Here is a 14,341-nt window from a genome sequence, read left to right on the forward strand (position 1 = left end):
CCAGCTTACATTCAGCTTAAATCAATGCAAAAATCTATGTTGATCTGAGGAGAGAAAACTTCAGTGACGTCACAGCCAATAGACAGCGAGAACGCATTTTCGTTTGTTTACCCCAAGTGAACTAACCTGTTCTTTCTACGGACCTTGGGGCAATTTCGTATTTGAGGAGAGTAAAAAGGAACTTCGTACATTTTGTACGAGTTCAAAAGGCCAGAAAAAAAAGATGGGACAAAATAAAATTTAAAATAAATGGCTCAAAAATAATAGAGGGGGAAAAAAGGGCCTATAGAAAGAAAAGGAAAAGAAGTAGAAAATATCCTAAAATACGATTGTGTCCATGAGTGTAGTTAAAAGGAGTTCATTTGCAAAAATTAGTGTCTTTAAGAAGCAAACTTTAGCTAAGTTAAAAGAAAAAAAAAATGAATGGTAATGTGTATGCCTACATGGTAATGTGTATGCCCTTATCTTGAGACCTAACTAGAAAAGACATATATCATAACAGAGATGTACATAATATTTTAACTAAAGTAACATTAACTATTACCGTTCCCAAAATATTCATGTATATTTCAGAAAAACAGTAATTGACAAAATCATAAATCCATACACAGTGTGAGAGCATATCAGAAAAAATAAATTATACAGTTTATTTTTCTTAAATATTAGTTAAATATAAAATTAATTTATTAATTTAACCGTTGTAATTTATTATAGTACAAGTTTAACAAATTCCGTCACACTGTATTTATATTTCATCATAATTCTAAGTTTGATACCTGGAAAAAAAAAAGTCGGGGATCTTAGTTACAAAAATCACAATCTATACTCATTGATGGTCAAGAGATCCCCATCTCAAGAAATTCTTAAGCACGAAGAGGGAAGCCTCCGAAGGGTGTGAATTGCTGATAAGAACGGACTAATGTGGCGTCTCTACGGGATAGTTACGAAGAAAAGAACCACATGATTTCCTACTATTACTAACTATTGTATAATGCTAGAATCTTATGAAAAAAATAAATATAGAAATTTAATGGCACTTTAGTGATAGAGAATAAGATATTGTATAGAGAACAGAATGTTGCTTATCTGAATATTCCGTGTCAGGGTTTCTTTTGGATTTCTCGTGTGCGAACAAGATGTTTGAAGTTTCGAAGAAGCCAAGTTTCCTTCTCAATTTGATGAATGACACATCGCATAGGAAAGGTGCATTAAACTTTTTAGAGAGTTGAAAACATTTACTGAAACACTTATTTAAAAATTTCAGAGCTATGTTTAGATACTGCCTCCAGCTTTCGTGATCGAAGCGAAAGCTCCTAAATCATAAAATTACCAAGGAGGTTATGCAGGTATGCAGGTAAATTAACTGCCAAAAATACGAATTATTTCCTTTATGTTTGTTTATATTTTATTCAGGTGAGAAGAAATTGAAAATTTTGAATTTATAGACAAATGCGTTATTTTATGCAGTATTTGGTCCTTACCAAATAAAATTTCCCCAAACTAAATTTAGTCTTCCAATATTTTCCACTTATTTACATTACGAAGTGGCAGCATTTGTTATTGAAAATTCGGGCGGACGATGGTAATGAAGTAGATTGTGTTATAAAGTTTATTTTAATTGAGTAATTTTAGTAAAGAAATTTCATGAATGATAGGAAATTATGATGGGGATGCTTCCTTCGCCTTCGCAGGTATTTATGTAATTTTTACATAGTCGTAAGGTCTTTGAAGTACCCATGTTTTTAATTGTTCATGTAAAACGAATAGTTTACTGTCAAATTTAAATGCATTTTGGTTATACTGTGATGTTACAAAATTAATAAGAACCTGTAAAAGTAATCGCTGAAATTTATAGCCATTAACCATTTGGGATCCTTAATGATCTAAATCTTGATTTAAATATTTCGAGAGCTTGAAACATTTTAAGTTACAGATTTCGAGATGAACATAATACATTTGATGTTACTTAAAATATAAGCTGTGTTTTTTATTTAATGTAATTGATATATTTGGCCAATGTGAAATTGCCTGTGACATAACTTCCGAGTAAGTGAAATATCTGATATACTTTTATTCTTAAAAAGTGCGCTTATGTTACATTTACATAAAGCGAAAAGTGGGTTTTAATCGCCTTTCATGTTAAAATTCCAATGTTAAAATATTTCTTCAAATGGAAAAATTCTTGGTTTATAAAAATCTTTTTGTCCTTGCTGTGGTGATTTAAATATATCTGTTAATGAATATTTTGTAAGATATGCACTGAATTATGAAAATGCTTCTCTTTATATGTTGATATTTAATGATCAAATTTTCCATCTTGTAAAGTACATTTTATGCCTTGACCATTTCATGAAATTTTTCCTCCTAGTGCTAATAATAATATTACTTCAGTATTCTAATAAGTAATAATACTTTTAGGTTTTTAACAAGATAAAATAAACTCTTTTTTGGAATAGTAATAAAAGTCTTATTGCATTATAATCATTTCGTTGAAAAGTAATAAAAAGTAATATGCTGCTTTTCAGTGAAACTTAACAGCCTATTTATCTAATAAAAGTAGTCAACAAACTTAATTTTGCATTTATGCCAATTGTAGTAGCTGTACTCTTCATAGTTGTTAGTTATTAAGACTGGTTAAAAAAAGGCCTTCCTTTTTTAAAATGACTACCCATAGCTGCAAACAGTTTTGGTTTTTATTGGAAGTAGTTACTTTAGAGGGGTAACTTCAGCGAGGCCTTCTAAAGAGCACTTTGAGGATGATTATTCTATGAAGATCATATCTATAAGGTATTTTGAGTTGACAATTCAGTATTTTTTGTCTAATCTTTGGAATATGGTAACAGGTAGTTTGGCGACATTTTGGTAAGGCGATAAAGGTTACTAGCTAGGACTTTAGCAGTGTACATGGATAAAGTCAAGAGTGTGCGCAATGCCATTTTTGTGCAATTCTGGGATGTTTTTTTAAGTAAAAATAGGTTGACGTGTACATGGATACCGTGTATGTGCAATTCTTAAAAACGCGGCAAGCAGTGGGCGATTCTGCACTTTCTCCCAATTTCGCAGCTAATCTTTGTCACGATTAAGCACTTTTGTTCCATAAAAGTTCTAGCATAAGTGTAATTCGGCTAGCAGATTGGGCTCTAGTGTAGAATTGGGTGCCCCTTCGATTGGCGATATTTTAAAAAAATTTTGGCGATGAAACCTCATTTGTGGTTACCACGATAGTTTTAACTTCCCGATTTTATTTAAATGAAAATAGATTGATGTGTACATGGACATATTTAAAGCAGTGCGCAATGCCTAGTTTGGGCAATTCTAGGATGTTTTTTTAAGTAAAAACAGATCGATGTGTACATGGACACAGATCTTGTGCAATTCTTTGACTTCTTATTTTGGTTTTGTGTAGCGGCCATCTTGAAACTGTGCCTTCCTGGCGCCAATCTTGGCGTCAAAAAAGAATCTCCAATAAACAAGGGGCGCCCAATTGTAAACTTTTACCACAGATTGTTGGGAAAAAAATTTTGAGTAAAAAAAAAAAAAAGAAGCCTTTACTTTGTGAAAACAAAATGGCGTCCAAAGAAAAACTAACAGGCTACTGTAGCAGGGTTGGTCGCCAAATTTTCACCAAAAAATTGCCAAGTTACCATAATCCGAAAATTAATCATTTTTTCTATATGATATTTTAAGTGCATGCAATGTTTGTATCTTAAATTTAAATGCTGCTTAAGAAACAGAGCATTGAATATCTTGGATATTGGGTATTGTTTAGTGCGAAATCGTGTTATAATTTAATGTTCAGCATAGGTAGAGAATATCATTCTAAACCTTTGTTAGAAACACTGATAGTCTTTCCACTTTTGCATCATATTCAATTACATTATGTTATCTTACTTCAATGCAAAACAACATTATGAATTCATGTGATCTGGCAAAATGCCAATTCTGAAAGCTATTCTCAGTTTAGTAGCAAATTTATTTTAATTTATGTTTTCTGTCAGATTGAAAATTTAAATAATTTTTATCGGTCTTCTGAAAGATTTTAATTGAAAAGGCATATTGCATATTAGTATAATAAACCGAGAAATTATTCTTATGCTGCATATTAGTACATATCTGTAGCTTGATAGTTTGTTGCAGTTTTTTTTATTATAAACTCATTTTATAGTACTAAGATATTGAATTATTTTTCATAATAGGTTGCAAAGTCACATACAGCAATCTATGAAGCATTTTATCGGCAGGTAAGTTAAGATGTACATTTTGAATTTATGTAATATGTACTCTTGTGTTCAAAATGTTTATGCAAAATGCTTATAAGACAGTTCTATTTGTAACATAAAAATTATTGCATATTTACCTTTAAAGGTAACATGCACAAAATACCCTCTTATTTGAGCATTTTTGACTCTCTTGTAAGCAGTGGCAGAATAATGTGTTTAATATCGTCAGTGGCTTGCTGTCGTTTAGCTTTGTATAGCTTGAATTATTTTATATCGACCCATTAGAACTACGTTCATAAGAGAGTGTAGTAAGGTCAGAGGATGAGAAACATGGCAAATGATTTGTTTGCAGCATGATAGAGATGCATTATGAGCTCTGGATAATGCCACTTTGTCTCTTTCTTTAGAAAGTATGCTAATGTTCATATATATGGAAAATAACTTTTCCATTAACTTTTTGAATTGAGGAGTATTCTGGTGTGGCTTTTTTAGGACTTGCTGATGGCTAATTGGATAAAATACTAAACATTAACACTTTTATTCTCCATTTAATTCTTTTAAAGTTTGGCTATTATACATTCCTTTGTTGTTCTTCCAATTGCTAGGTAAATATGAGTTAATATTAATCTTAAAATTTATTCTAAAGACGAGACTTACAAAGAAGATGTTGCCAATGTTTTATCAAATTCGGTTTTATTTATATAAATAAATAAAAAAACTGGTATTTCATTAAACCACCTATAGGGGTTAGTCATGTAAATTGATAAACATTATGGTTTCAAGTAGCCAGATACTTGCAACTGAATACATTTGTCAGGAATGGCCAATACCCATCAGTTGTTCAGCTATCTCATCACTGAGAGTGTTGTCAAAGGTGATCACAGAGGGTGACTGATTTTACACATACAAGAGTGAGAAGCTCCATCCCAATATTTATGACTGGACCACCCCTCCACCCTTTTTTTGGGTGGCATACAGTTTTCTCACATATGAAGAGATAGCATGATACAGGAATCTCTTGAGAAGATTGTAAAGCTGTTAAATGAATTTTCAGAAAATGAATGTTGTGATAAGAATTCATCGGAATGTATTGTAATTTTGATTATGATGATAGTTATAATGAAAATGTATATGAAATTCTATCATTTAACATTGTGAAAACTAGCATACTTGATACTTAATCAGAAGAAGTCTGTCATGAAAAGTTTTCTTGTAATGAAAATAATCCAAGCATGTACAGAAGAATAGTTAAAAGGAAGCCCAAGTAACTGCTGAAGACTTCTAAAAGGAAAGGCATGGAGTAAATACATTGGAATTGACAGTATTTTAAGTACCGTGTACTATATATGCATTTGTGAACATCCAAGCCTTCTTTGTGATTCAAACCAGAAACCAATAATATGCAGCCAGCAAAACTAGCTACAAACCTTATCAGGGAGAAATTGACAAAAGAAGTATGTGTAATGTGCAACTCATGTGATTTTCAAGCTGAGTAACCAAAAAAGTGGTAGTATAATAAAGGTATTTCAGTAGCCAGTATAATAAAGAAGTACCTGAAAGTTTACTTATGTGCTTTTCACATATGAAATTAAATTCATGAAATGTTAAGCTAATTAATAAACTAAAGGATGTGGTGGCACTTTCTGATTATTCACACTCCACCCATCTCAACATTTGGTAGAATTGCTGTATTTTGAGGCATTTTTTAGAGTATATATGCTTCAATAACCAGTCCATGCAGACTTGTACCACATACATCTTTGAATTAATGTAGATTTATATGTTTTACGTTTAACTGTCATTTTGCTGAACAGTATCCACTAGCCATAAAAATCTAAATATCAGCCATATACACTTTTGTGTATTTCTCATATAATAAATGTCAAAGAGATGCTTTTCATCTGTTTATGAACGTAAAATTTAGTTGCGACCTTTTTGTGGGGATGCAAGTAATCAGAAAGTATTCTGATTTCTGAAAAATTACTGCGGGTATTTTCTGAATTAGTTGAATATGGATAGTTAGTAGCTACAATAGAGGTAAATAAGAAAAATATCTACCTTATATTCAGAAAATTTACCAACAGACTGTATCTCAAATGTAGAAGAAAATATGATTGCATATTTTTTGATGAGAGAGGCCACCTACATTTAGAAACAACAGTGTTGGTAATTAGCAATGCAAATTTCTTGGTCACTGCAGTAATTACACGTCTTTCAACCTATAAATCTTTCATCTTAATTTCAGTTAAATTACATATATGATTTTGTGCATTCTATTAATTATATATACTACTTAAGTACATTTTTTTTTTTATTTGAATAAGGTATTTCTGGGTTTTTTTAGGTTGATCCAGCTGAGACTGGCAGTGTGTCAGCTCTTGAAGCAGCTGCTTTTCTCAAACGTTCAGGTCTTCCAGATGCAATACTAAGCAAAGTAAGACTTCTAATTTTTATTTTTAGCTGTCAGTTTATTATTGGTGTCTCATTACTTATATATTATACTATCATTATTGTAATAGTATACTCATTACTTATAATCTTATAATTGACTAGATTGTAAATTAGATAAGCTGATATTTGTCATATAGAATTATATTTTTGACAATTATAAATAAGATATAAATAATATTTAGGAATTTCCTAAAAAATATTTTTGTATCTTTTTGTATTTATTAATATTTTGATATGATGTAATAAAAATGAAGCTTTGTTTCAAGTTTTTCCATTCTCTTGTCATCAAAAGCGATTAAAAGTGAAGGGGAAAAAAAAAAAAAAAAAAGAGTAATTACAGATGGATTACTGAAAGAATATCAGGCTGAACATGCAAATTAGTTTCTGCTTGGGCAGTCTGCATTCTTAAAATGAATAATTTAAATTGAAATGTTCATATTACATTAGCATCCCATCACTAAATGAATGGCTAAAATCACTTGAATATTGATAATTTTACCTTATATTTGATTGCTAATGGTGGTATGATGTGACTGTAGAATTTTATGTTTTCTGTTTATAGCATAAAGATTAACCTGATTTCTTACTTGACATTTCTTTGCAGGCAGATGAATTAGGTAAAGCTTTATTTTTATGGAATGATTGGTACTTTTCTGTTTATCAGGTCCAGCTTCAGAAATATGTTTATGTGTATATATATGTCTATCTATACGAGCGGTTGTCAACCTTTAAAACTTCACGGACCACTACATACATAATTTTATATTTGGTGGCTCACTAATATTAATTAAAAAAAAGATAAATACATTTATGCAATAATAATCAGCAAACTACACATATTTCGTTCACATTGAAAAATTACTTGAAAAGTACAAAAATCAGTACTTTTCTGTTTCGCCGTCGCAGATCTCGCCAAGCAGACTTTGTTGATGACAACATACAGTATACACATAAAAAATGTTAACAAATGTTAATTCTAAGAATTTTTTTATTATTTTATTTGGAACTATTATATGCGCCCTCAGGTCGCCAAACATTTTTGGCGAGAAACTCCATGCTGCCATATTACTATATAAATTTTTTGTCTACATTTTGAAGTTTAAGCCTAAAATGTCTCCTTTGAACACACAATTTAAGCTAAAAATTCGAAGCAAAAACAAAAAATTTAGATAGCAAAAACGTAAAGTTTCTAGCCAAAATTATTTGACAAGAATCACTGTACACAGCGATATATTTTAACTTAAAAAACGTCTACGAATTGCACAATCTAGGCAACGAACAAATCTATGAACTACGCACACCTCGCTTTAATAAATTAACATAACAACAATAAATTTCAAGGAGTACCATGTACACAGCATCCTGTTTAAACTTAAAAAAAATCTACGAATTGCACAATCTAGGCATTGCACACAAATCAACCAAATAAACTAAATTAAATTACAAACAATTCAAAAAACAACAAAAACACCAAAAATTCATAGTAAAAAAACAATGAACATAACATTCTACAAAATAAAAACAGTGAAATAAAATGCACTTACCATAATACATTACTGAATAAAATTTCGGCAGTCATACAACGTTTCTGAACGAAAGTGCCACGATTTTGCTATATCACGTCTTTCTGAGATTCAAAATTTCGAAAGTAACGATAAAAACTTCCTCCAAAGTTAACTTGCTGCACCAAAACCCCAATCCAAATCTTAAACTCCGCTGAACCATTTGACTGCAAATCCACAAGAGCTATCAGAAATGCCCTTCTTCGTCCAAGTTCTCATAGCAACTCTGCATTTCGCACTCCGTTTTAAAAGTCACGTTTTAAAATCCTCATAAACATACCCGTGAACAAAAGACTCGTTAACAACGCCAACATTGTACCTATTAATAATAAATTTACCTTCCACACAATCTAAAATATGCGACTGAAATCTTCCCACCATGTCTCTAATTGTAACATAGGCCATTTCAAAACACGTACGACATGAACCAACAAGCAATTAAACCACTCCAGGAAAAGATTTTTCAACGTGAAGAGTTGCCATACAACACGCAATTGTGCCAAAAACCAGCGCAGAACACATATCGCCACATTTGGTGAAATTAGGGCACATTTGTTTTAATATGGTTTAAAATTTTGTGAAAAGCTAATAAATAAAGACAATAAATTTGTAAAAAGACATTAATTTAAAAATTTACTATGCTTTCATGGTTCAACATCCTGATTTGCCTATTCGTATCACGTAACCCTAAGTGATCTCATCTCACGTAAACTACTACAAAAATCTAATTCTCTCAGTAATTATCTACATTAATTTCAAGTTAAATCTTAGTTTGGAATAGAAGTTTAAATGCAAGAATTATTTAAATTCGTACGAATAGCTTACTCAGAAATAAAAAAAACCGCAGTACTTTACTTCGCTAGTGCATTCTCATTAGAACTCATGAATTGAACACTTGATGTTGCCTTTTCTGTATTTTCGCCTTTGGGTGAGCGGTGTGATTGCATTCTAATTGACTTAATTACCGCAAATTGTCTTGGATAAAATTTAACTATCTTTAAAAATTCTATGTAATTGTATGCCAGTATTGACAAAAGCAATCAATCTGATAAGAAATGGCTGCGACTTGTTTTGAAACTGAGGCGTAAAAGGTTACCAGCGAAGATGTTCCGTTTGGCATCAGTTGTACCATTATTGGCAACGTTATCGTTTGCGCTTTCAAAACAGAAATCTTACCTTCTTGTACAGAAAGTTTTACATTTCCATATCACTGAAAAGGAACTTCATGTAAAGCAAGAACAAACACAGAGCAATATCAATTAACTGTCAGTATTATGCCCCCAATTTTTAATTATTGTAAACATAATAATCATCTCTTACTCAGCAATGGCGCTATCGATCAACAGTTAGATAAAACAAAAGCTTAAATTTCCATGATGCAATTATAAACAACAATGCGGATGGTTCTCATAAAAATCTATCAAGATGCATATTGACACAATGAAAACTGTTTTATTAACTACCCCAATAGCATATGTTTGTAATTCTAAAGAAAAGAGAATTCCAGTTCACTCTGTTATTGATAACAGCAGCATATCCATGGATGCCAACTCTCACTTTCAAATGTTGCTAGATACACCTGCAAAAGTAGCTAAAAAGTCGCTAAATTCAGAAGGAATTTTCCTAAGAGTAGTAGCTAAAATTAGAAAAAAAAATTATAATCCATATTCCATAATAGATTTTGTTACTCGCCATTTTTTAAACTGAATCTTCATAAAAATATAAATAAAGTCCCAATTTTTCTGCGGACCATCAAAAAATTTTCACGGACCACCAGTTGCCAACTGCTGATTTATACTATGCATGGACATATGTATGTATGCATGTATGCATGTGTACACACATATATACATGCATGCATTTTTCAATCCGTTTCCAATAATAGAAAAGGACTGAATGATTCCTTAAAATAGGACATACTTAAGCCTTTTTTTAAGGTTTATTGCTGCTTTTATTTAACACTATTATACTTTTATTAAACTCTTTTATTATACTGTTATAAGAGTGGAATCCTGATTATCCGAGTTTTCATTAACTGAGATTCTGTGTTATATAATCCCAATGCAGTAAATAAAATGAAGGTCATTAAAATAATGTTGCTGAAAGGTAAACAATCTGTAGATTTGAGTTTTAGCAATAATTCAAACCATAAAGATAAGAACCCCATCATTATCACATTTGAGCTCAGTAAGCTCGATGCTGAGTGAAAAGAATCAGTTGGTTTTTAGTTTTCATATTGCACCTCATGTACGTAGCTAATTTTACAACAGCAGAGCAACATGAGCTGCTTTGGCCTTTTTTATGTGTGTGTGTGTGTGTGCTCTAATGAGAGCTTGGGGAACATTGATTGAAGATTTTATCATTAGAAGAAAAGCTTGTTAATATTAATAGGCTAGATCAGGTGAAATGATTAAAAAGGCAGCTAGTGAACAGAATAGAAAAGGCACTGCTTTATGCTGAAGAGGAAGATGACATATCAGCAGCTGACATGATGTTGCAGCATCTATGTAATATGACGTCAAGAAAATTAGGCAACACAATGAAACGTAAGGCTGTTACTGATTTTTTGAAAATGTGCAGTAGGTTAGGTATATGGTACACCATCTCATTTGTACTGCAGGTACACATTTTCAAGTATATTTTACATATCATATTTAGTACTACATGTATATCTCTACATTTCTACGTAACAGTATTTGAACATACTTAAGTTTTATATTATTATTTACCTGCATGAATTCAGTATTTTAGTAAATTCCCTACAACATATCCATTAAGGCTATAGTATTAAAATTTTCTTTGTATTAATTTGTGTTATCTAAGTTAACATCAGTCTACATTAGCTGAGATAATCAGGGTTCTGCTGTACATAGTTTGCAGGTTATTTTCTCAGTATGTCTATTGTCTTATGTATGTGCATGACCAGATTTGTTTGGCATTTAGCCAATGGTGCTTCCATGTTTACCTTAGTAGAAGTTGCCAAATTTTCAGAATGGGCCGAACTCTGGAAACGATGCTCATAACGATCTTTCAGTTAAGTAACATCTTTACATATGCGGTCCCCCCCTTTTTTATGTATTCCAAGTTCCAGTGGTTTTTGCAAGCAAGTTGTGGTATTTTTTACCTTTATTTTAAAATGTGCATTTGGGGAATTTTCTAGCAGTAAAAGAAACTGCAGTGAAATTTCTGCAGGAATACAAATTTTTTTCACGGAATCTCTAAAGAGAAAACAGTGAGATGTGTTTGGTAGATAGCTTGTGCTGCTGATGTTTGCACAATATTGAGTCTCTGTAGCGAAAACAGATCACTGTATACTTATAAAGAAGAAAGTGCAAAAAGTTGCAGAGAGATTTGGAGATATGCATTTTATTTTTTAAATATATCATATAATCCATATCTAATAATTAAAATTTGTAATTTAAATTGCAAAAGTATGTTGTCTTTTTCTGTGTTCATAATTTTTACCAATTTATGTTGTATATCAATAGTCTAGAAATTAAAAAAAAAAAAAAAAAAAAGTCATGAAAACCATCAACTTGCAGTCGATAAGTACTTTTCCATCTGTAAAATATCATCAAATTATGCCAATGTGGTTATATTAATACATAGGCACCCAACCAAGTTTTTGCCTTGCAGAGTTTCCATTGGTAACAATTGAAAGCCGGCAAATAAGATTTGATTGATAATCTTGAATGAGTAGCAGAATTAGCTTTAGTGATGGATTTATGAAGCTGGAGACTCATCCCAATTGAATTTTCAAAGGCTTAAGACTCGTAGTATGTTTATAGTTTTTAAAAATTAATTAGTGTGAAGCCCTTTGGAACATGGAACCCTTCATGATTTTAGCATGTGTGACCCCTAAATGTGCTTATTGGTGGCTTTGCAATTATTATTGTTACTAAAGGGCAATCTGATATGATTTCACTGGCATTAATCATGCTCTGTTAGGCTTTTAATTAATCATGATCTATTAGGCATTTAATGTATCTCAAAAACCAGTAATTAAAGCAAATTTAAGGGCTTCAAAGAAAGATTGAGCTAACACGCTCTCCTTTTTTTAAAAAAAAAAACAGTTAATCAGTTTTTGTATTTTGTTCGTTACTTTTTATAAAAAGGTGTAATTTCTTTCTGTGTGACATATTTGATGATCATAAATAGACATGAATAATTTTTAATTTAGGTTTTAAAATTTTATAAATTAACTCTTAAGTTTTTAAATTTTTATTTTGTATTTAATCAGTATATTTTATTTGACTGATAAGTATAAATTAATTAGTATTTATTAGTTATAATTATTAATACTTTAAATATTTTCATGCTATGAGTAAATAAACTAGTTTTATATATATATGACATATTTGAACCTTTGTCATTGTATTATATGATAATTTATCATCGGCACCATTATTTGCTCATGTATTTTCCCTTTTTTAATTAATTTACCATCTAAAAATCAAGAGGGACAAATATGTTTGTTTACCATTTTTGAAGATGAAGCTAAAAAAACAGTTTTATACTTCAGACATATTTCCCTTACAAATAAAGTATTAAGAGAGAAAAGAAACATACCAAAATAAAACATAAAATTAGGCAAAATAACATGTTTCAGTCGAAGAAGCTCTAAAATGTCTTGAAACCAGGTTTTGAGATTTCCGTTTCACATATACTGAAATTGTTAATTTCTCTTAAAGTCTCTTTGAGACCAACACACTTCATTTTCCAAAATGAATATTATTCCCAAACTGAAGGATTAGCTATGGGTAACCCCCTCTGTCCTGCTTTTGCTGACATTTATAAGCACTATTTTGAAGTAAAATTATGTGAGAAACTATCTTTTCATCTGCGGATTCCCTTTGTAAACGACACATTCACACTTTTTTTATGATAATAAAGAAAATTTATCACAAATTTTATTTATTATAAATTCGATTGATTCTGCCATCCAATTCACTTTTGAAACTGAATTTGACAATACTCATCCCTTCCTTTATGTCCTTATAATCTGCAATGAATCTGATTGCAACTTTGCTATTTATCGAAAGCCCATCTCTGTTTGTTTGCCTCTCGATGTCAAGTCATGTAGCCCAGCTAAACAAAGAAATGGCTTCTTTTTACTGTTGTGTGTTTCATTCTCTCAGAGTATGTTTCCCAGAATCTTTGCTTGCTAATAAATTCAATTTTTTTTTTAGATTAGTTACCATTGATTGAGTATTTTCTCCCATGGTTATTGATAAAGCCTCGAATAAATTTTCATCTTGCCTTCAAAGAAGACATTCTGCTTTTGAGAATGACATTTATAAATTGTACTTCCGTTAGTTACAAAATTGTGTGGATTCTCCAGAAATTCAATTTTCAAGTCATTTCCTCTCCTATCAATAAAATCCATGGTTCTATTCTTAAAGATTCCATTTCTGACTTTAGTTCTTGGGGAATTTACAGCATATTTTGTCAGTGTGGTTAGAGATACATTGACTAAACTAATAAAAGTTTTGCATCATTATGTCTGACAAAGTGAAATTAACACGTCTTCATTAGCCAGTCATAGATGGGAATTTAATCACAATTTTGACTTTGTGTCTCCAAAAACTATTCAGAAAGGGTCTTCCATCAGAGAATTAGATTTTCTTGAAACTTTTCACATTCTCAAAGATTTTTCTTGTTTAGTTGATGATGATAATTTCAATTCAGTCCTTCCTAACACTTTTAAAATTCTGTTAACTTAATGTTTCAATATTTGTTACTATTTCTGCTAACAGACTGCCCTACCTTCTCGTTCACTTGACTCCTTTTGGCTATAAATATAATTGTGGCTTTTCCTTCATTGTAAATTTCTTTGCTGCCGATAAAAAGGGATCTGTACCTGTTTGCCTTTGAAACTGATAGAATCTTGTCTAAAACCTCTGTCAAACTAAAGCTAATTAAAACCTATGTCCTTTAATGCTTTTCCAAATTTAAATGTAACAGTTGTTTCTAATTGTCATGTTTCACTTACTTTTTTATGTTTTCTTCTATTATAAAAAAACTGATTCATTATGATTTTCAATTATTGTGTGTTATTAATAAGTATTAATATATGTAATTGAGAATAATTAATGTATTTACTTCAAT

General features: G+C 30.9%; 1 protein-coding gene across 3 annotated transcripts in view; it reads left to right on the forward strand.

Moving 5' to 3' along the window:
* The first annotated feature begins 1,554 nt into the window (after window positions 1-1,554).
* The window catches only part of LOC118192352 (epidermal growth factor receptor substrate 15-like 1), a 149,652-nt gene continuing 136,865 nt past the window's right edge, over window positions 1,555-14,341 (forward strand). For all 3 annotated transcript variants that reach the window (XM_035363296.2, XM_035363297.2, XM_085819268.1), the window contains exons 1-3: window positions 1,555-1,691; window positions 4,197-4,241; window positions 6,565-6,654. In XM_035363296.2, coding sequence (XP_035219187.2) covers window positions 1,662-1,691; window positions 4,197-4,241; window positions 6,565-6,654 — 165 coding nt within the window. In that variant the 5' untranslated portion in view covers window positions 1,555-1,661. The remainder of the gene's footprint in view (window positions 1,692-4,196; window positions 4,242-6,564; window positions 6,655-14,341) is intronic.

This window comes from Stegodyphus dumicola, chromosome 6 (genome assembly GCF_044657685.1).
Source record: "Stegodyphus dumicola isolate Sdum_Otavi_A_Nest chromosome 6, ASM4465768v1".
Taxonomy (NCBI): Eukaryota; Metazoa; Arthropoda; class Arachnida; order Araneae; family Eresidae; genus Stegodyphus; species Stegodyphus dumicola.